At 38.7% G+C, this 23,581-nt stretch overlaps 1 protein-coding gene across 4 annotated transcripts in view; it reads right to left on the bottom strand.

The window, feature by feature from the left end:
- Positions 1 to 23,581, bottom strand: part of LOC113533440 (ERC protein 2) — a 213,545-nt gene that overhangs the window by 53,641 nt on the left and 136,323 nt on the right. For all 4 annotated transcript variants that reach the window (XM_053236366.1, XM_053236363.1, XM_053236365.1 and 1 more), the window contains 2 exons: positions 9,186 to 9,333; positions 1,881 to 2,054 (listed from right to left, as the gene is read on the bottom strand). In XM_053236366.1, the coding sequence (XP_053092341.1) occupies positions 1,881 to 2,054; positions 9,186 to 9,333 (322 nt within the window). The remainder of the gene's footprint in view (positions 1 to 1,880; positions 2,055 to 9,185; positions 9,334 to 23,581) is intronic.

The following is a 23,581-nucleotide window of genomic DNA, read 5'->3' as shown; positions in this document are numbered from 1 at the left end:
ATAATACCATGAAATCAGGCAGCATTAGGGAAATGCCACTGTGCACTAGGTTTTTAGAGCAAATGTGGTGCTGATTTGATTTGATATCGCAGCAGCAATCCTTACTACACCTCTTGATAATGTATTGGCTATAACTCCACCCCTCATTACAAGTTCACTGATCTTCACTAGGTTTGCATGTGCACCAATAATCATTAAAAAAACAGGAAGATAAAATGTCACGATGCCATTTATACATTTGTGCCATGATCACATAAAGAGGTTCACTCACCAGTGTATTGAAGGAGGATGGATTTAAAAAGCTATAGAGAAAGGTAAAATAGTTTGAGTTTGTTTGAAAGCAAAGCCTTATCTGTGTGTGTGGGCTGAGGGGATTTCCCCAGTGATACTGGCTCCCCGGCTGCTATAAATCTTACTGTTATTACTGTATTACAACTGAATGTAGAGAATGTATGTGTGTGAGTGTAAGTGAGTGTGTCTGCGTATATATGCACGAGACAGCAATAAAGAGTGAGAAATTAATCTTTCTCCCACTTGATATGATTATGACCTGTCAGGTACTACGTCTGGAACATAGCCTTCACACACCCCTCACAGTGCACACATATACGCACTACCCACAGAGTGATGATGATGATGATGGGGATGATGATGGCGATGACGACGACAACGACATCTAGCTTTCTCATCACCAAAGCATTTGTTTGTTCTGAAAGGAGCTGCTGGAAATGATACACTTGAAGTTTGTTTAGAAGTGTTTGTGCATATGTTTTTTGTGGATATTGAAATGTGCACACAGAAAGTCTCCTCACAGTTGCACAGTCTAAACACATTTGACTGAAATCAATGACTAGTGTGAATTTGGGGATTTCAGCACAGTGAGGCATTTAAAATAACATCTGTAACAGTGATAGTAGAACCCTGTTTGGCTCTTTGCAATCCAAGCCCTCTGTTTTTCACATAAATACATAATAAACTTTAAGGGAATCACCTTGAACTCTCAAGAATTTCTGTTTAGCTTCCTGTTTGCAAGAAGCAGACCTAAATGTGTTTCTGTGTGTGTGTGTGTGTGTGTGTGTGTGAGTGTGAGAGACATTTAGACTACATTTCCTGTAAGCATTATTTTTTAAAAAACCCAGCATTCTGATATCAATAACACCCACATGGCAAGAATTTACAGAAACTGCTTGCAATCGAATAATCAGGGAAACTTCCCCTCTCTTTCCTTTGGTCATTTATGGGCAAATTCTGCTGCTTGTGAAAGAATTCGGAGCCGATCTAATCTACGGCACACTTTCATCAAAATTGCAAAGTAATGGCGGAGCAACAGCAATTGTAGTCAGTTACTGGAACTGAGTCCCTACTCACTGCCAGAATGGGAGAATTCAGGTCTAGTCAAGTTTGGTTAATGCGCAAACTCAGCGCACAGGCTAATAAAACACCCGGAGATCTATTCCCAGTGTACCAACTGCACATTAATCTGCCAAGCACAGGCCTAAGGCCATGCAGGGCAGAAGAGGCATATAACAATGTCATCAGTGATGAGTATATATACATATATATATATATATATATATATATATATATATATATATATATATATATATATATATATATATATACACTCATGTATGTATGTATATATACATGATACATATACATATATATGTATATATGTACATATATATATATATATATATATATATATAGAGAGAGAGAGAGAGAGAGAGAGAAAGTGTAGTTATTTTTTTTTTATTCTCTGTTTATATTTAAACTTGTTATAATTTTAGTATAAAATTCCACTGAGATTTGGCCCATAACCACAGCTTATGGAACAAAAATGTCTACAAAATCATAAGATTTTAAAGTGTGTGTGTCACCTGCTCAGGTTGCTCAGGTTGCTCAGGTTGAGAATTGCTGTGAGTGGACAGTCCTCTTGACGGTCTACGATAGTGAGTGTGTCCGGGGTGAGCGTGGTGTGGATGATGAGGATGATGGGGATAAAAGTGACCATCTTCATAGTTCTCAGCAATGAGCTTCATCCTACTTTGGGTCTGAAAAAAAGGATAGCAATTTCAAGCACGTTAGACCTTTAAGAAAGTGTCCAGAATGACACAAATAGGCAGTTACTTTGAGGAGAAATTATTATATAGTGTAGATACGTGCAGTATATTAATCATTAGGTAGTTTTCCCCATCTACTGTATATAAAATGTTATATCAAAGATTCCATATTATTTGTGTCTTGTTTATATTATTTGGATATAATTACAAAAAATTTACATAAAATATTCCTGGTCATTCCAAGCTTTCGAACACAATGTAAGTCAGTTTGACAACTACAAAAAACAATATGTTCATTTAATCAAATAGATTTTATGAAATATTCTATTAGTATACATAAAGAATAAAACACAATGAAGTGTATTTACAGGTAAATAATGACGTACAGGGTGGTGTGATACTGTTAGCACACAGAGGTTTAATTATTTTTCAATAATCCCTCAACCTGAAGTGTTTTATTCCTCTCATTCCACAGCAATTTGACAATGCTAGCAGATTTTTTCTTTATTAATGAATGATGTTGTACATTGTATCTGTTTATAGGTACATTTAATGTTGTGGAACGTACACAGAACAAGTTAGTTCCTGTTTTCACTTATGCTATAGCAGCTATAAACAGTCATTCCCTCACTGGATTCTCTATTCTTCTTCCTTCTGCGAGAATTCTGTGAATTTTTGACCATGACAATTCTGAACATCTGAATGCAAGTATCAGATGTATATGATTAGGGTACAATATATCTTCATTAAATTTCTTAATCAAATAAATTAATAATGAGTTAACTGGAAAGTATTGCTACATAAATTTAGTCAAAACCATTTTATTCTTTGTTAATAAACATATCACTGTCCACTGTCCAACATTCTTGTTTATTTTTGCAGAGTTAGTGTTGCTTCCAATCTTTTGGTCTGCAGGGCATGTCTCCATGCAAACAACTCAGCACTGGCTAATTAACTACACCTTTCTAAATATCTTTTCATCTGCATGTCTTCCATTGCTTATCTACAGTGCCATAACATGTCTAAAAGAACAGATGAATAAAATATGTCTGATTCACATTGGAGAAATGATCTCTATATAAATTACAGGGATGGGAGAAAGTTCCATGCATAGTACATGCACCTCCTTTTAATACACACTGTTTCTTTTGACCTTTATTACCGTTTGTTGTACCATTTGCTGCACAAGTTAAGCTTGATCATTACACACATAACCATAACATGTATGTAGGTGTTACCTGTGCTAGAATCTAGTAATTTACCAAAACCCCTGGAAGTGTCAGTTCTCCGAAATGTCTTTTAAATTTGTAAAAATTGACTGACAACAGGACTAAAATGGATTGAGACCAAAAGTGTCCTGGCTTTCATTTACACAATTTTATATAGAATTGACCAGTAGTGTCTCTTGTCTTAAAGTTATTATTTTTTTCCCTGCACAACCTGGAAAAAATCCTGCTACTGTTTCCTGTGAAACTACACATATTGCACCGTGCCATGTTTGTCAGTGTTTCCTTCCATCATTAAACTATCATCTCAATTTGCTTACTCTATGGTTTAAAACTATATACAGCTCAGTTTCTTAACTAGCTCTGTAGGTAAGTCACACAGCTAATTGGTGTGTCTTATTATAGTGTATATTATAGCGTATAATATAGTGTATTGTGGTGTTTATTGACATATCTTATTAGCTGGGGTCATGCAGAATCTGGAGATATATAATTTTTCAGTTTATGATTAAAACTGACAAGTAATATATGCAAAAGCTGACAGGCCTTAATATAGGTCTTAACATGTAGTAGACATTAGAAGTTGTGGTGATGTCATACATTCTCACACAGTGCCAAGTGAAATTAAACCTAATGAAGTGTCTCGGTTTGACATAAAATAACATTACTCACTATAGTTTATATTCAACTATATTCTGATCCTCATCAATCCTCAAGAAACACTGTTAAGTTAGGGAGAGTGGGTATGGAAAGAGGAAGAGCTAGAAATCAAACACCTAATCCTTAAACTCCAAGTGTATTATTTATTTAATTTACAATAAAATATAGTATATTATGAAATATTTAGTGACTACAGTGAAACTAATAACAAGGGTAGTGTAGAATGTAAGCCTGGGCCTGATGACTGGTCCAGTTAAATGGCTATAGTAATGTATTTCTAATATATTTACACTTAAATGATGTTCTGTTCCCTATCCTCACCACCTGGGGTCTCTCAGTCAGGAAATCCAGGAACCAATTACACAGTGTACTAGCAAGAACAAAGTCTCTTAATTTGCTCACTAGCTGGCTAGGAACTACCAATTAATGCAGAAGTTGTATAGTAGTGTATATATTAATAATATATTAATAATACAGTGTTCTATTACAAGCCCCTATTGAGATATATATATATAGAAGCAGGAGCAAGACTTTGCAATTATTTTGTAAATGTTTGGGCTATTTATTTGAAAAGGGAGTCTGGTGAATGCGAATAGGCATAGGGGTCATGTGACAGCTCATGTGATGTGGTTTTTAGTTCACTGATGTACAGCGAATTGTGATTCAGGATTTCAGTGGAGACTGGTATTATGTGAGATCTGACAGAACACAGAACACGCCACCTCTGCCTCAATCCAGGAGCTCAATAAAGTTTCTTATGAAGTTTCCCTCTGGGGCAAGGGGCTGGACGATCAGGGTGATGTGCATGAAATTCTTTGATCACATGTGGGTGTAAGACATCTTATTGGGCAGTGGTAGCTCAGTGATTAAAGAATTGGACTACTGATTGGAAGGTAGTGTGTTCAAATTCCCACTATTGCCAAGCAGTGCTGGGCCCTTGAGCAAGGCCATTAACCCTCAACTACTCAGTTATATAAATGTAAGTCTGTAAGTCGCTGTGGATTAGGGTGTCTTCCAAATGCTGTAAATGCTCGTACCCAAATACCATTCCTTGGGTTCATATCCCTTCCAAAAGGATTAGGTATTTGATTTTGTTACCTCATTGTCTGAATTTGAGTATGGATCTCATTGTGTAGGCTGGCTGTCCTTCCAGATTCAATGGTGTTGGAGGTGTGTCAGCTGGGAAACATTCATACAAGGGGCATGAGACTAGTGTTTTCAGAAAGGATACAGAGAAGGTGGGTGACATGCAGTATTGATTGGGTGGTTTAAACTTGCATGTTACCTCCCTAGGTGAACAAACTTAAAGGGAGCAACATGTCAGTCCATTACTCTCTGGCAACCTCCCTGTAGGCAGAGGTCTCTGGTAGAGAGATATATTCAATCTACCTGTTCAAAGTGGGGGGTGGCAGAATGATGATGGTCAGCAAATTCATTATGCTCTCTGACTGCTTGATCTGGTTATCAGAGACTTTGAAAAGCTGTCTGTGGTTACCAGGATTGTTCTCATGTTTTGTGAAGGTTCAAATCCTGGCATTGCCAAGCTGCTACTGTTGAGCCCTTGAGCAAATTCCTTAAACTTCATCTGCTCAGTTCAATTGTTAGTCACTTTGGATAAAAGCAGCTGCCAAATGAGTAAACGTAAATGGCTTGAAGGGAATAGATCTAGGATGAAATCAAGAGCTAAATTGGACAGTGGTCAATGGGTAATATATGTAGTGGCAGAACGCCACCAGCTAGGAGACTTCTGGGAACTTTGACCGGTGCAAACATACAGCATGACTTGACAAAAATTTTTAATATTGGCCAGCATAGTTTCCCACTAGTGTTTTGTCTCCAGAGGCTGATGTGTACTGGTGACTACTGAATAGTGTGTGATAGTAGACTGATGCATGGGCCCAAGTGATGAGTTTATTGTGGGGGTTCATAGGTTTCAGATTCAAGGCATTGAAGGATTGCTGGGAGATTGGGCAATTTGAAGGCGATTTCTTGGTCCACTTCCCAGGTGTTGGAGCGTGGAAGGTATAGTCTTGAGAAGATGACTGCTTTGTTGTTCTTGGAGCCTTGTCTGTAGGAATTTTATGAATTTTTAATGGGAGAGAAACATTGCCCACCTTGTGTGATAAAGCTTTAGACATTTGGCCCTTTTTAAGTACTCTAGGTTACTGTGATCTGTGTTCAGATAAGAAGGATGCTCAGCCACCTCTAGCTAATGGCTCCACTCCTCCAGAGCTAGCTTTACTACCAGCAGCTCTTGATTTCCTCCTCCTTAACTCCTTTTGACAGGTGATTCCCTTGGTGTTGGGAAAGTACAGTCCCTAAACAGTTTCATTACAGCCCCTACCCGGTTTCAGAAGCTTCCACTTGGTGGTGATTAAATGTATGTTCTGCATGGGGATTATACTGCTGTTTGTTCCCATTGGCAGTTTCAGCCCCCATGAAGAAGGGAAATGGGGCACTAACACTATAGAGCTGATATTTCCAAAAAAAACCTTCTGTAGAAGCAAATCTAAGCTATTTTTGAAAATTCTTGATGCTACTTGATAGTGATATACTTCAGACCTCAGCAATCTATGCATGGATGAAGCACTCCTCCTTTCCTTTGAACAAAGTAGAATACTGATACTGGTGACATAGATGATGTAGCCCCATTTAAGAGCCTCCAATACATAGTCCACAGCTTTGTTTGACTCAGGAACATCAAATGGTCAACCTTTCCGAAGATTTTATCATACTCAGACTAGTGTGGACGGATGTTTTTTTTTTGTTCATTTCTGGGATTTCTATGGAAGCGGAGATGGCTAGTGTGTAGGTGTGATATCCCTAACTGTGAGCTGTGGAGTTCCAAGTAAGTCTGAGGACAACTGCATACTTGTAAGATGCAGTAATCAGGAAGAAGATTGTTTCTTTGTATATATCTGTTCAAAGATTTAACGGATATTATAATTTATACTTCTAGCTGCTTTACCACCACTAAGGAATTGCTTTAATCAGTCAAACACATGATGCAATGTATATAAATTAGAGTGATACCCTAACAAACAGAGTGGAAAATCAGAGGGTGAGGAGATCAGCCTTGTCTCCTCAAGTCACAGAACTCACCATATTCCCATGTTCTTTTCCTTGACATACACACACACACACACACACACACACACGCACGCACAGAGTGTACAGTTACAGCACTGCACTGGTGGCTATCGGAATACCACCTCCATCATTTGCCTCCACATCAAAGCGTGGAATTCCAGAGAGCATCCATCACACAGCGGCAACTGGCAGAAAACTCTAAACTTAGACTGATTTATGGGAACCCGCTTTGCAGGTAGAAGGGAAAATACAAGGCAGTGCATGTGTGCTCATACATGCACTGTGACAAGATAGTGGAGCACACAGGGAGACCAATGCAAAGCTATGTTTAGCACACATTTATATTCCCTCTCTTAATATATGGCTCTTTACAGAATAATTGAAAACATCCACAGAAAATGTATTCTAATCTGGCCTGCATAAGAGTACATGGGTACATTTTATTGTGTGTGTGTGTGTGTGCGTGTGTGTCTGTGTGTGTCTGTGTGTGTGTGTGATGAGTGCTGAGGAGATGGCAATCTCCAGTATTTGACCTTGACTTGTTACTCAGGTCCTGGTCAAGATGTCTGTCAGCATATCTTCTAATAGCTGACACACTACACTATGAAGTGCAGATTGATGTGTGTGTGTGTGTGTGTGTGTGGTTGCGTGTGCTTGTCCACAGAAAGAGAGTCAGAGAGCCACATAAAATGAGCAAGAAAGAGAGAGGGACAGTTATCTCACATCACACACACAGAGGAATTTGGGGAATTTTACACACATAGTATAGGAAGGAAGTAATGTACATTTGAGAAAAAGTGTGATGTGATTTTTTTTTTTAAACCATGCGCATATTTGCACTTGATTAGGCTATAACCTGTTTATTATCTGTGCCTTGCTGTGAAACTGTGTGGACGTGGCAAGGTCCTATGACCATATGTGCTTGATTTTTCTAAATGTGTAATTATGGTATGCTATGGCAAGTGCAAAATCAGTGTAGCTGCACTTGACAATAGAATTTTATATGGATAAAATGACAGTTTAATAGATTAGTTTAATAGATTTATTTGTCCAGGAGCATGTATAAAAACATTAATCATTAATACATTAATAAAAGATACTTTGCCCTAGAGTTTGCTACTACCTAATTTGCATCTGCAGTCCTTTAACCCCTCAGCTTATCCTAAAATCGGTACATTTTTATTTTTCATTCAAAACAGAAGGAATTATTATATTAATTTGACAACTTAATATAGCAAATTAAAAGCACATTAAAATAGCCTATATTGCACACATCACAATTGATTAAGCAGAACACATAACAGAACAGTCTAGTAATAAAGTAGTGAAGGAATATTTACACTGTCCGTAGGAACCACAAATTGAAAACAGTATAAAAACAGTATGCATACAATTAAAAGGATATGTGACATACTATACAAATATTCTGTTAGATTACTAATTATTGTTAAGGAGCAGTTGACTTATTAGGTAGGACAGATGTTGATAACTTCCACCTGAAATTCTTGCATTGCATCTGCTTACAGTTTCAGAGCCATGAGCAAACAGGAAAAGCATGCGTTTAACCTACAAATCCTTCCTCTTTTCCCAGAATTCAGCCTGAATCAGCCTTGTTAGCAATGGCCACTAGCAATGCCACTGATGTGGTCTGATGTGACCTAAATGATTGATTACAACTTATTAAACCTATGTGAGTCAAGTAATCAACGGACAAATCATAGCCTAAACACTCAGGCTGACTTAATAACAATGGAGTGTAATTAAACTTCTTACTAATCTGGAGAAGGTCCTGCAAAACATCAACCACCCATTTGGAAATGCTATAAAAGTACCGATGGCAATAAAAAGCTGAGAGTTTGAGAGTGAAGATGATGGTTCATTGGTTTTCTGTGAATGGGTGAAATTACGTGTGATAGCGCAAATAATCCAAATTCCACACACCGAATCTGACAGGTCAAAAGTGCATGTGAGGAATAGGACATGCCCCAGTTCACCATACACTGCAATTAATGCAGACATTTTGAAACATGGAAACATATACATATGTCATGATGAGTAGTTGTACTATATTCATGTACTATATTCATAAGGTCTTTGTTTTTGTGAGGAGTTTATAGGACACATAATTGATCTGACAGTCCTTTACCTGTTGCTTGAGCTGGTACATGAGCCTGTCCTTTTCTCTTTTCAAGGCCATCACTTCCTCTTGGCTTGTCTTCGTTTTGGGAGCAGAAAGTTCTAGTAGGGCTATGTTAGCATCCTTTTCGCTGATGGCTGCCAACAGAGCCTGTTGCCTGGTGGGAAATTGAGGATGATAAGGGTGGTTACGACCTACGGTAAGTCGTTAGATTAACAAAGACCAGACACAAACACACAATACAGTAAGTTGCGCACACAAGTACACACACAGCCACACAGCAGGGGAGAGTATCCAGCCGGCAGGTGCGCTAAGATTGTTAGCATACCAAGGAACCGCAGTATCCACAACCCCCTGCTCCCTTCCCGTCATCACAGGGATTTTTGTCTAATGGCTGAGTGTTTGCCTGAGGTCAGACAGTGCATTGTCACCAATCTCCGCTTTGTCATTATACCTTGCAGACTAACTCATCTGTTTCTCTTTGATACACACATACATACACACCTACGTTTTATGTTCCGGAAATGAGTTTAAGACTGGCGTAATCATGACTCAGATACAATGACTACAATGGGAACTAATATACAGCTTGGCCTGCACTTTCCTCGAGCATCACTACACAGAGCTCATTCTTACATTCTCAATGGATGAATAATTACATTTTCCTGTACAATGCATACAAGAGATGTATTCAGATAAAATGTTTAGTGATCAAAATATTCATATCCAGATTTAAAAGAGAATTGGGCATGGGTCTATACCAGAAGGTTTTTGTATATTTGTTTTAATACCGTGAACTCTAGCACTATGCCCTGGAAATACTGGGAAACAGTGGGAGAAAAATCTTATTTATTCCTTTTTTTTGTTGTTTGGTTTTTTTGTTTTTTTTTAATTATATGCTTATCAACTCCTGAACCAGATGTCTTGTGGAACTTTCTGGCAAGCTTTCTATCTTCTCTTAAATGTGACTAGGCAAACTAACTATGTTTCAAAACAATGTACTTCCTAAATAAACCAACCGTTATTTACAGTTGACATGTATTAGCCACGTAATCATATTTTATCACATTTACTTTAGTTTCTTTGGAGTTGGTTACATTCCAGAAAGATTAGAAAAGTTTGCTGAATGCACTATCAGGATCTATTATAAAGCTAGACTCACTCAGAGTGCTTCTGGGGTCGATTAAGTAGCATTTCATTATAATGCCTGTATGATTTTCCCGGAAGATTTTCTTTTAACATGAAGAATGATCATTTAAGAAGCATGGAAAACACGTACAATAAACATACCAGTTAATATTATTTAAATGAATTAAATAATTATTTTTGGAGAGCCCAGCAGAGATGTGCTCAGTCTTCATGGGCTATATGGTTTAGCTCTATAAATAAATGCATTTCTATTGTATGTTCAGAACTATTTTTTTTTATTTTGGAGCTCAGTACCGACTACTGGGGCAAACCACTGATGAAAAAACAAGCAGTACAAATCTCCAATTAATAAAATGAATAATTAATGAATTTTTTTTTTCTGTGAGCAGAGTTGCCAGGTTCTGAGTATAATGTCTGCATATTGCAGATGGATACTGGAAATCAGAAATGTATACCGCTGTTAACTTGTTTTCCACAATAAGATCTAACTTTTCCTATGTCCAAATGTTCTGGGATATTTTCATTTTTTGTGCAGTTTTTGAGTTGTAGTTAAGGTGGGAGTTTTACTGAAACCTGGCAACCTTCCACACAAGTTCTCTGCACATACAGTTAGGTCCGGAAGTATTTGGACAATGACAGAATTTTTGTGATTTTGCCTTTATACACCACCACAATGGATTTGTAATAAAACAAGCAAGATGTGATAGAAGTGTACTTTCAGCTTTATTTTAAGAGGTTACACAAAAATATGGCATTTACCATTTAGGAATTACAGCCATTTTAAGCAAAGTACTTCCATTTTCAGGGGCTCAAAGGTATTTGGACAATTGACTGACAAGAAGTTAATTGACCAGGTGCGGTCCATTCCCTTGTTACATCAAGACAAATGAAGTAGATAAAAGGTCTGGAGTTCATATCAGGTATTGAGTTGGCATTTGGCAGCTGTTCGACTGGAGCTACCAATATGAAGTCCAAGGAGATCTCAAAGCAAGTGAAGGAGGCCATCATTAGGCTGAAAAAACAACCTAAATCTATAAGAGAGATAGCAAAAACCTTAAGTGTGGCCAAATCAACAGTTGGGTACATTCTTAAAAAGAAAGAAAGCACTGATGAGCTCAACAACATCGAAAGGCCTGGAAGACCACGGAAGACAACTAAAGTGGATGATTGCAGAATCTTTTCCTTGGTGAAGAAAAGTCCCTTCACAACATCAACAGAAGTCAAGAATGCTCTGGAGAAGGTAGGCGTATCATTGTCAAAATCTACAATCAAGAGACGCCTTCATGAATATAAATACAGAGGGTTTACAACAAGGTGCAAACCACTGGTGACATTCAAGAACAGGAAAGCCAGATTAGACTTTGCCAGAAAACATCTAAAAAAGCCTCCCATGTTCTGGAATAAGATTCTTTGGACTGATGAAACCAAGATTAACTTGTACCAGAATAATAGGAAGAGAAAAGTATGGTGAAAGAAAGGAACAGCTCATGATCCAAAGTATACCACATCATGTGTCAAACATGGTGGAGGCAGTGTTATGGCATGGGCATGTGTGGTTGCCAGTGGAATGGGCTCACTGGTGTTTATTGATGATGTGACTGCTGACAGAAGTAGCAAGATGAATTCTGAGGTGTATAGGGCTATACTCTCTGCTCACTTTCAGCCAAATGCTACAAAACTGATAGGACGCCGCTTCACAGTGCAGGTGAATAATGACTCTAAACATACTGTGAAAGCAACTCAAGACTTTTTGAAGGCAAAGAAATGGAATATTCTTCAATGGTCAAGTCAGTTGCCTGATCTCAACCCAATAGAGCATGCTTTTCACTTACTGAAGACAAGACTGAAGACAGAAAGACCCACAAACAAGCAGCAACTGAAGGTGGCTGCAGTGAAGGCCTGGCAAAGCATCTCCAGGGAGGAAACTCAGAATTTGAGTTTTGAGAACATGGGCTCCAGACTTCAGGACTTCAGGATTGAGGAATTCAGGATTGAGTCATTGTTTTATTTCAAATCCATTGTCTATTGTGTATAAATGCAAAATCACAAAAACTCTGTCATTGTCCAAATACTTCCGGACCTGACTGTAAATATATATATATATATATATATATATATATATATATATATATATATATATATATACACAAACAAACAAACAAATAAATAAATAGTTTCACTGTGTGCTTTTTGGGTGTGTCTAAATTCTATGAACATCAAAAAGCCTGCAAAAATACTAGCACTAAACAAACCAAGTCTACTGATCTACAGCATTGACATTTGATCACAGCAACAGGTTTTGAAGGTTTTTATCACTGGTTTTTGTGTCTTTGTGTGTGTGTGTGCATGCTAGGGGACAAATAAGTTTTTAATTATTTTATTAAATTAAATTTATATGAAATTATTTATTTAATTAAATTCTAGCAATAACTCAGAAAATAATCAGCGCTTTATAAGCTCTGAAACCTTACTGTACATCTATATTGTACACCTATCTAAGTAATACATCTGGATTCTCCCCTTCTCTCTGACTAATGGACTCTAGGATGGTTTAGTGCTGACATGAATTCTAAACCCTAACTGCTCAGTTAATCAAAATGCCCCCAAACATCAAACAAGAGTATCCATTCGTCTCCCAACACCTCTGGTGTTATTCCTCCTATGCTTTGCTAAAAGCAACTCACCTTCTTCTCCTTATTAGAACCACACACACAGTCTATGATGCACACCCCCAGAAAAATGGTGGGAGCTATTTTGGCATGTGCTGTGACAGGGCCTTAAAAAAAGACACCACAAGAGAAAATGAGCATAGCGTAACTGCTCCCCTGAGCCGGATTACGCTATGCTCATACTGTTACGCTGTTAACGTATACCAGAGACATAGTCTTTGCCAGCAGAGGCCTGGGCTGGAAAAAGGGGCTTGTATACATTAGTGTATCATGGAGAAGTCTAAATACAGGTGACTGGTGATCCAAGGCTTTTTCTTTCTGCTCTTAGGCAGCGTATATGGGCATGGAATGTAGTTCTATAAGTCTTATATTCATAAACAACGTCATTGAGAGATTCAGCAAATGGCGTGCCATGACAACACAGGATATTGAACACATTGGACAAAAGGAGATAAGGGAAGGAGTAGTTTGGTCTAGCAACATGCAAGTAAGGTAGAATCTTAATCAGTCTTATTGTCCAAGCAAAGGGAAACTTGGCAGCTGCTCTCATCGACTCAGATACTGAAACGACAAAAAAGAGTAGAATAAGAAAAATTATAAACTGCAGTTTGACTCAATGTCCTCAGAAGTCTATCTGTTGAGAGAGTTTACATTATTTTAAGGGCCATCTGAGGGAAGAATAAGGCTACTGTACTGTCATATGATTTGGTGACTGGTGAAAAAGGTAAATAAATGTCATGAAATCACAGAAAATGTCAAATTATTTATACACTAAAAAGATCCTACTCAACCATTAATGTCTGTGTCTGTAATTTAACCCCTATTTGCCACAATCTATATTATTTAAAAAATACTAAAATGTAAATTTCACAGTAAATTTACAGTTCTAAATTTATTCAAAATTATTTACGTTGCTAAATACAGTGCTAAATATATTTTCACTGTATAATTACTATAGATTCACTAAAATTTTCAAGGTCCTGTGCTGTATTTTTTAACAGCCTGTACTTTATTGTAATTTCCATATTTTAAAGAATATTATTGGCACAAAAACAACCTATTCATGCTTTGCTGTATTGCTGCAAAATCCCATTTTTAAATTAATTTGAAGAAAATCAAACAAGCCACTTTAAATTAAAAAAATGCCAGTTTAGCTTTTTTCGTGCACAATGTACGCTGATTAATATGCTAATAACTGGGATCGCTAGATAGATAGATAGATAGATAGATAGACACACATACAGACATACATACAGACATTCATTCATTCATTCATCTTCAGTAACTGCTTTATCCTGCTCAGAACTGCTGTGCATCCGGAGCCTACCCCGGGAACACGGGTGCAAGGCAGGAACACACCCTGAATGGAACACCAGTCCTGGTTTATTCACGATGCCAAGTGTGGTTAGCTCAGTTGCCTTGCCAGACCCGTGTAAATCAACCCTGAGAAATCTGGCCTACTGCATGTGCTAGGGATGCTCTTGGGACCTGCTGCCAAAGAGACTCTGGAAAGCAGAGCACACGCTTCAGAATCACAAAACTAGCATGGCCAAACATACCGGCCATGCAGCAGCTTTAGGTCACTGCAATGCAAGCCAGTTCCATGCTCCAACACCTACAAAGGCCCCTTTGACCTAGCATGCAGGTGGCTGAGCACCTCCCATTCACCCTGTGGAGTGGGCCTTGGAGGGCAGGGGCTGGCAGTGGGGTGATAAAAATAATGAATACTACTATTACTAATTAAATAAAATTACTATTGACCTATAAAGTGCTGAATGGTCTCGCACAGCAGTACCTGAGCAAACTTCTGGTCTTTCATGATCTGCCACACCTACTCCAATCAAAAGGTGCAGGCTCTTGGTTGGTACCTCAAATAATGAAGGCTACAGCAGGGGGCACAGCTTTCTCTTACAAAGCCCCACAGTTATGGAACAGCCTTCCAATTAGTCTTTGGGGCTCAGACACAGTCTCAATGTTTAGGCTCTGAACACACACAAACACACTATGAGTCCCCTTCCTCCATGCTTAACTGTGGTAAAGATGCAGTCACTATTGTATTTCTCTCCAAATCTTTGAAGACACCTCTCTGGTGCATCACCATTCAACTCAAATCATGAATCATCACTCCACACAACTCTGCTGAACCACTATGAATCAAACTTTCAGTATTCTGCCAAAAACTTCATTCTGTCTTTGATGTTTTTATGAGACATTCTGCATTCTTCTAGATGCAGAATGTGCATTAGATAACCAATAGATAGCCATTTTGGTTTTTTGCCCATGAGCATAGTTTTACCTTAAAGTCTATTGTGTTTAAGTTATCAGCTGTTCAATGATGGAGATTTAAGTGCAGAATTGTTCTTAGCAATTTGACGTATTTGTTTCGTCAAGCCATTTGTTACCAGTTAAAGGTAAAGGCACAGATCTGGAGGGTTCACGGGGATACAGTGTTTTAGTAAACTGGTATGTTTGAATGCTGTCGCACATAACTTCCCCCCCAACTCACGCTTTCCCTCAGGTTTGTTGACGGTGGAGTGGCTGGCTGCTTTATGTCCCATGGCACCCTCATGTCTGTGTTACCTTCTGGCTCTCCCTTTTAGCTGTGATAGCTGGTATTGCCAGAGTCACTTTCTTTACACACAAAGTATATTTTCTTTAACCATTACGTGACAAGAGCATACCTAATAATCTGTGTTCTCTCTCTTCCCCCTTCCTCTTTCTCTCCCCTCCTTCTCTCTCTGTCGAGCTACACATGCTACTCCTGAGATACCAGTGACCCTGACTCCTTCTGCTCTCTGGACCTGCGTGACCCATACTGATGCCCTACTTCTGTTTGGAGTTCTCATCATCTATAAATCTCTCACTGCTGAGGATGGCCCCACACGGACAGCCTAAATATCGCCATGAGAGTACTGTTGATAGTACAACATAGCAACCATAAAGATGGCTGTGGATGCTCTTCCTTGGATAGCCTTAGGACTACAATTGCTAAGAACAATTCTGCACTTAAATCTCCATCACTGAACAGCTGATAACTTAAACACAATAGACTTTAAGGTAAAACTATGCTCATGGGCAAAAACCCAAAATGGCTATCTATTGGTTATCTAATGCACATTCTGCATCTAGAAGATGTGTTAAAAAGCCATTGCTGTCTCATAAAAACATCAAAGACAGAATGAAGTTTTTGGCAGAATACTGAAAGTTTGATTCATAGTGGTTCAGCAGAGTTGTGTGGAGTGATGATTCATGATTTGAGTTGAATGGTGATGCACCAGAGAGGTGTCTTCAAAGATTTGGAGAGAAATACAATAGTGACTGCATCTTTACCACAGTTAAGCATGGAGGAAGGGGAGTCATGGTGTGTTTATGTGTGTGTTCGGGGGGGTTCAGCTGCTGGTACGAAGTGAGCTGCGTCAATGTGAATAGTCAACTAATGCTTTGGAATACAGGAGAATATTTCAGAAAGTCTTCCCACAGTTGAAAAGTTGTTTTCCAAGGAGGATCGACCATATTTTTCAACAAGATAATGCTCCTGGCCACACTGCAAAGACCACCAAAGAGTGGCTTGAGAACAAGTCCATCAGACTCATGTTTTGGCCTGCTCAGAGTCCAGATTTGAACCCTGTAGAGAATATTTGGTCTCACATTAAACACAAACTAGCCAGGAAACATTTTTCAAGTACTCATCAACTGTTTGAAGCCATCAACATTGAATGGAACAACACTGACTCTTCTTTCTGTAAAAAGCTGTCTGCAAGTTTACCCACAAGGCTTAAACATTTAAAGAAATCAAAGAGAAAAGCTCTCCCATACTAAGTTACTTTATCTATTTTTCAATTCTTGCTAATTTCCTGACCAATGATTTGTTGTTAAGCCCATTAAAAGCTTAATATTTTGCTATTTTGGCCTTGGCCCTTTTTTTTTTGCCCAACAGTGTATAGATATTTTTTATGCTTCTGGGTCATGAATATGGTATTTACTTTTTACTCATTCAGGGATCATCAACATGATTGGACTGGAAATGTAGAATTACAGAAACTGTTTCTTTTTACTGTACCAAGTAGCCTACTTGAAGCTAATATAGATTATTTAAATCGGATAACAGAATTAAAATTGTATCTGAAGTATGAAAAACTACAAATACACAGATGGCACAGTAAATGCATATTACATGGCATAATGGTTTGAACTAAGAAAATGTGCTAATAAAAAAAAGACATTCCATTCATAAAGGAATAAGTGCACAATACCTGCTTAGGTACATTATATAACTGTACATTTCTAACAACTAGACTATTGTGAAATCCATTCTACTAAGCACAGAATTTGCTCAAAAAGAATGAAATGTAATACAAAGGGACATGATATTATCAACTGTTTGAAATCTTCTGACTGTGTTCATTGTAAATACACCCTTACTTCACAATTTTTTTATTTACCTGCATTAGGTAACTGAATAAAATTTCATAGAGTTTATCAGAGTTTTTCATAGTTGTATTTTTGACCAATCACCACTTACCTCTGCTCTCTAATATGCAACGCAAATGAGAAAGTGTGAGTGTGGTGATTTAAGTACACAACAAACATGCATTAGTGGTGTTTCTTTTTTTCTAATTAGTTGAGATGTATTCTGAATAAATTCTCCTAAAAACATTAAAAGGTAATTGAATTGTACTCAACATTGCCTTATCACAGACTGAATACAGATAGTTTTCTACTCTTTTAGTTTTCTTCAGTTTTGAATGCTGAATACGTAACACCGTTACTTATATTCTATTACAGCTTAACCCTGAGGATGACTGAAATAGCAGCTTGGGAATTACCTTAGATCTAATATGTCAGCCATGCTTCAGTGAAAGCAAAACCACTTCCAGTTGTGTGATTAATACAGTGAAATCTGGCACTAGCCACCATGTGCGTGTAGCAAAGAGGCCAAGAAGCTCCTGCCTGATAGTGATGAGAGATGTATTCCTATAGCCACAAAAAGCAGTATTTTGATTAGCTGGTTCATAGCACTACCCTAATTTCGAACTGCAACCATCATTCCTCAACACTGATCGTGCTAATCACACTACCATTTGAAAAGACATGCTTAAATTGTTGCAGGGGTATTAAATCACAATTAATTGGAAGAGTCATTTGGCCAAAGAACTAAATCAGTTTTGCACTCTACATAAATCTGCTACGAGTCAAAAGGCAGCTTCATTTTTCAACAAACGGAAACAAAACAATGGTGATGATGTACAAGGTGACCCCATTCACAATACAGATGTTTTATGTGCCATTTTTAGCAAGATCATTTGGTAAGAGCCATTTTTACCAAGGGTTTTTAGCCTTTGCCTTGCATTAACCCCTGGACTTTTTGAAACAAGTTGACCATTTAATGCCATTTAGAATGGCAGTGCATTTACTATGATAGATGCAGAATGTGTTAAAATATTTTCTTTTTCATCAGTACGTCAACTATGTGCTAACTCTCTGGGAAGCAATATGATGTCCAGAATAGTTTGAGCCGACAAGAAGGCTAAAGTAAATCAAATAACAACGCTTTACAACCATGATGAGCAGAAAAGCATCTCAGAACACACAACACATCAAACCTTGAGGCAGATGGGCTACAACAGTAGAAACCACATCAGGTTCCACTTTTTCACAATAAGAATCTGAGGCTACAGAAGGCACAGGCTGACAGATGCTGGACAGTTGAAAAGGAAATACAGTACTTGGTCTTTTTCCAATCTTTAACTGCCCAGTTTCAGATTTTGCCCATTCTAATGTTTGATGGGAACATAAAACTCAAGTTCTTGACCTGTATCCGTGTAATTTTTTTCATCGAGCTGCTGCATAAAATATGTCTTTCCTGTATCATGCTTTGTGTCACACGCTCACTGATGTCAGATAACAGATGGTCTTGGGCATCAGGGGTTTAGGATGGGGTCAACTGGTCTTTGGGCCCCTGAACATGAAGAATCCAAGGCAGCAAATACCATCTGGGCTAAGAAATAGAGACATGGAAGAGGAAGGAAGGAAAGTGCAGATGATTTAAGGTTCTGCACAGCACTAAATCACAGCAGTCCATTTCAGATTGTTAGTTCTACCCATCATGCTTGAGGAATAGGTGTTTATAATTTGTGTTATGACTTACTTGAAATTATCAGCACACTGAGCCAGAAAGAATAATAAAAAAAAGAAGAAGAAACAAAAAAGATGCAAGCCAAATGTATGTATTTCACGGCGCATCATTTTACCAACAGCGAGGATCATGTATACAGACACTCATGAGTGACCCTGAAGAAATATTTTGCAGCTAATACAGTAATACTGAGCATACAACAGGCTTAAGTCAGTAAAAAAAAATTGCTTTCAAATATTATTGACAATATTACGATCAGCATTGGTCTACAGTGAGCAGGCTGAGGCCCACCTCAACCTGCTTTGCTGGCCTACTATATGTTTTGTTATGCTGATACTATCCTGTGGTTAATATGTTGTGTTTTGTGGTTGAGAAGCAGGCCAAACATCAGAAATCCCAGTAGTCCCTCATGGCCCTTTGAACATCTCCACCCCACAACCTGCTGAAATTTTAAAACAGCCTAAAATCTATCACATTTTCCCACAAAGACAGTAATGTTAAAGGCTATTTATATCCTCAAATATCATGTGTTTGACTAGCTGATTTAAAAAAAAATCTAAATCAGAGTCCTTTAAACTAAACTCTGTGTGTGTGTGCGTGCATGTGTGCGTTATGTCAGTCGAAGGTCCTCACAAGAATAGTAAGACATATGTGTATGCATACTTTTTTTTTTTATAAGGGACATAAGAAATACAGTATATATTATAAGAACATTTATGAAATCTATGTATAAATGGATTTTTTTTATTACATATACTGTAGTTAGTTACATGCATATAATATAGCTGGTTACATACACTCACCAGTCACTTTAATAGGAGCACCTGTACACCTGCTCATTTATGCAGTTATACAATCTGCCAATCATGTGGCAGCAGCACAATGCATAAAATCATGCAGATACAAGTCAAGAGCTTCAGTTAATGTTCACATCAAACATCAGAATGGGGAAAAATGTGATCTCTGAGACTTTAACCGTGGCATGGTTTGAGTATTTCAGAAATAGCTGATCTTGGAATTTTCACACACAACAGTCTCTAGAGTTTCACCAAAAAGAATGGTGAAAAAAAAAAACATCCTGTGTGTGGAGGGTCTACAGGGTCAAACACCTTGTTGATGAGAGAGCTCAGAAGAGAATGACCAGACTGGTCTGAGCTGACAGGAAGTCTGTAGTAACTCAAATAAGCACTATTTACAACCGTGGTGAGCAGAAAAGCATCTCAGAATTCACAACATTTACATTTATGGCATTTGGCAGATGCCCTTATCCTGAGTGACTTACATTTATGTCATTTTTATACAACTGAGCAGTTGAGGGTTAAGGGCCTTGCTCAAGGGCCTAGCAGTGGCAGTGCTTCCACTGCCCCTACCACAACAATTCGAACCTTGAGGTGGATGGGCTACAACAGCAGAAGACCACATCAGGTTCCACTCCTGTCAGCCAAGAACAAGAACAAGAATCTGAGGCTATCATGAGCACAGTCTCATTGAAACTAGACAGCTGAAGACTGGAAAAAGACCAGGCTGGATGGCAGAAGTAGAACCCAATGTGATATTCTGTTGTTGTAGCCCATCCACCTCAAGGTTCGATGTTTTGTGCATGCTGAGATGCTTTTCTGCTCACCACGGTTGTAAAGAGTGATTATTTGAGTTACTATATCCTTCCTTGCAGCTCGAACCAATCTGGCTGTTTTCCTCTGACCTCTCCTATCAACAAGACATTTCCACCCATAGAGCTGTCACTCACTCACTGTTTTTCACACCATTCTGTGTAAACTCTAGAGACTGTTGTGTGTGAAAATCCCAGGAGATAAGCAGTTTATGAAATACTCAAACCAGCCCATCTGGTACCAACATCCATGCCACGATCAAAGTCACAGAGATCACACTTTTTCTTCATTATGATGTTTGATGTGAAATTACCTGAAGCTCTTGACCTGTATCTGCATTGCGCTGCTTTATTGCATTGCGCTGCTGCCACATGATTGGCTGATTAGATAACCGCATCTGTGCTATGTCCTGAAATGTCACAAAAATAGCATTTTTTTTTGTGAACTCGACTGAGAAACTTGTATATGAAAGAATCATCCTTACTGAGAAAGAGGTCATTGTGTGTTGTGAGTAAAACTAAAATAGTGTACATAATTCAGAGTTTTGGTTAAAACAGAAGCTGGCTTTGAAAAATAAGCCAGTAAGATCAGGCATGTACTACAGTAATCTCTGACACCCAGAAAGAGATTCTGAGTCAAGCCTCTTCTTGTATCTACCAGAATGCACCCAAGTAACTCCACCCTAAACCCCACTGAAACCTCTTTTTACATGGGAACTGTCATGTGTAAAATAAACTGTCATGCACTGCTAAACACATCCTGATACCTGTCCTCCACACCCTAATTTGCCAGATGGAATCCTGTGATGCCTTCAGATTTCATTACCGCCAAATCCCCTGGCTTCTGTGTTGATGCTGTCAGACTGCGCTTTGTACTGAGCCTTTGGAGGTTCTGGTGCTTAGTTCATCACTTAGCACACTAGGGTGATAATGTCAAGTGAACTAGGGGTTGATGTCACTGTGTTCTAATCCCACAAGCCCTCAGTGTAAGTAGCTGGCAGGAGATGAGGCTACTGGATTCAAACCACTGGACAACCTCCAGACAACATTTAGCTGGTCTCTGGACAAGATCAAACCAATCAAATGCTTGGCTCAAGCTCCTGTGAAAACCAGTTAAACCTTCGCCCTGCAGTCTGCTGTCTGAGGATCCACATAACCGCAATGTGACAAAATGCAAAGCTAGTTTAGGATAAAAAGTGTGACATGTGGCTCCTACTACATTTTCCCAGGCTTCAAAGAGTAATTAGGATTATATTAGTGACAGACATATTAATACTGAGAGAACGAAAGAGTGCAGCTGAACTATTTAAAGCACTCCGTCATGTTATGAAGGGCTAAAAGTGAGATTAAGTGTATAAAACTATATGTTCTTGGGATGAGGAGAGGAAAAAATAGTGCCACTTCTCCATATTTTCCAATGCAGAGACAGCATGTGCCCAAAGTTAGCTTTGCATTCCACACTGACAGACAAGTTAAAGTAACCCAGGCCTTCATGGGCGAGAGAGCTGGGAGTCCCTGCTGTAAACAGTGTGCTGAGTAATGCCCGTTACCTCACGCACACATACACACATGCACACATTCCCTGGCCTGTGTCTGCTGTGGTAAAATCGAGTCAGGCAGAATCAGAGACACGTCTAAAGCCCTCTCTCTGATCCCCCTTCAATAGTGCACGAGTGATGGTAACATAAAACAAATTCTCTCAAGTGCACTTCCCACAACCTCAAGTCCTTCTCCATTTACCATCCACAGAACGCATAGACATCTACCCCCAAGCCCCGGGCCCTCACTGAGCGCACACTATAGCTTAAAGAAGAGGTAGGCCAAGTGTTTCAGCTAAGATTATAACCAGCTTCCTCTGTGACAAAATGTGGTTGAGGTGGCGGAAATGTTTGCATGTGTTTGCCTTCATGGAAGCTAAGGTTTGCTTATATATAACAGTATGTCAACCAAAACATTTAAAAACATTTAATGTGATTTAATCTCTTTAAATCCTTACAATTAAATCCTGGTTTCCCTACACATACAATCTCCTGACACTGGCTTAGAACATTCTACTTTTTCTTAATGATGTTAATGACATACTTCTGCGCTTTTATCATCATTTTGCTTATATAAAGTAGCCACTACAGTAGCTGGTTGTGGTGGACTCGGGGCCTATCCCGGGAACGCTGGGCATGAGGAGAGAATACATCCTGGATGGAATTCCAGTCCATTTCAGGGCACCATGCAGACACATTCGCACACATATTCACACATAAGAGCAATTTAGCATAACCAATCCACTTACTGGAGAACCCAGAAGAAAGCCACATAGATACAGGAAGAACATGCGAAAGTCCACGCAGACAGTAACCTACTGCCCCATTGTGCCACCCACAGTCACGGATAAAAATGTGATATTGAGTGGGACGATTCATTTCTTGGAGGTGTTCAGAAGAAATGCCACTCATCGTCAGCCTTTAAACAGTAACCCATTATTTCAGCATCATTAAGAAACAGACACAAAGCAAACGCATGATTAGCATGTGGGCCCAAGATCAGAGTAATGTGAATGGGCTGGAACTAAATTTCCAATAAAACATTTCTACAGTTTGCCTCACTCAACAATTCACTCAAACTGAATGTCAAAGCAAATAAGGATAACACAACTTTGCTAACTGAGGCCATTGATTTGCTGATCCAATACTGATCCCAGACTGACACAACTCCTAAGAGAGCACCTTATGAACTCCCCATGACCTTTGACCCAGTGGAGTGATGCTTTTTGTTTCTTTTGTCGCATTGGGCCTTCTCACCTGTCCTGACAACTTAAGCTGCAGAAAAGAGGGATTACCCATGTTCT

This window comes from Pangasianodon hypophthalmus, chromosome 8, assembly GCF_027358585.1.
Source record: "Pangasianodon hypophthalmus isolate fPanHyp1 chromosome 8, fPanHyp1.pri, whole genome shotgun sequence".
NCBI lineage: Eukaryota > Metazoa > Chordata > Actinopteri > Siluriformes > Pangasiidae > Pangasianodon > Pangasianodon hypophthalmus.
The sequence above is the reverse complement of the archived record's forward strand: the minus strand, read 5'-3'. Positions and strand labels throughout refer to the sequence as shown.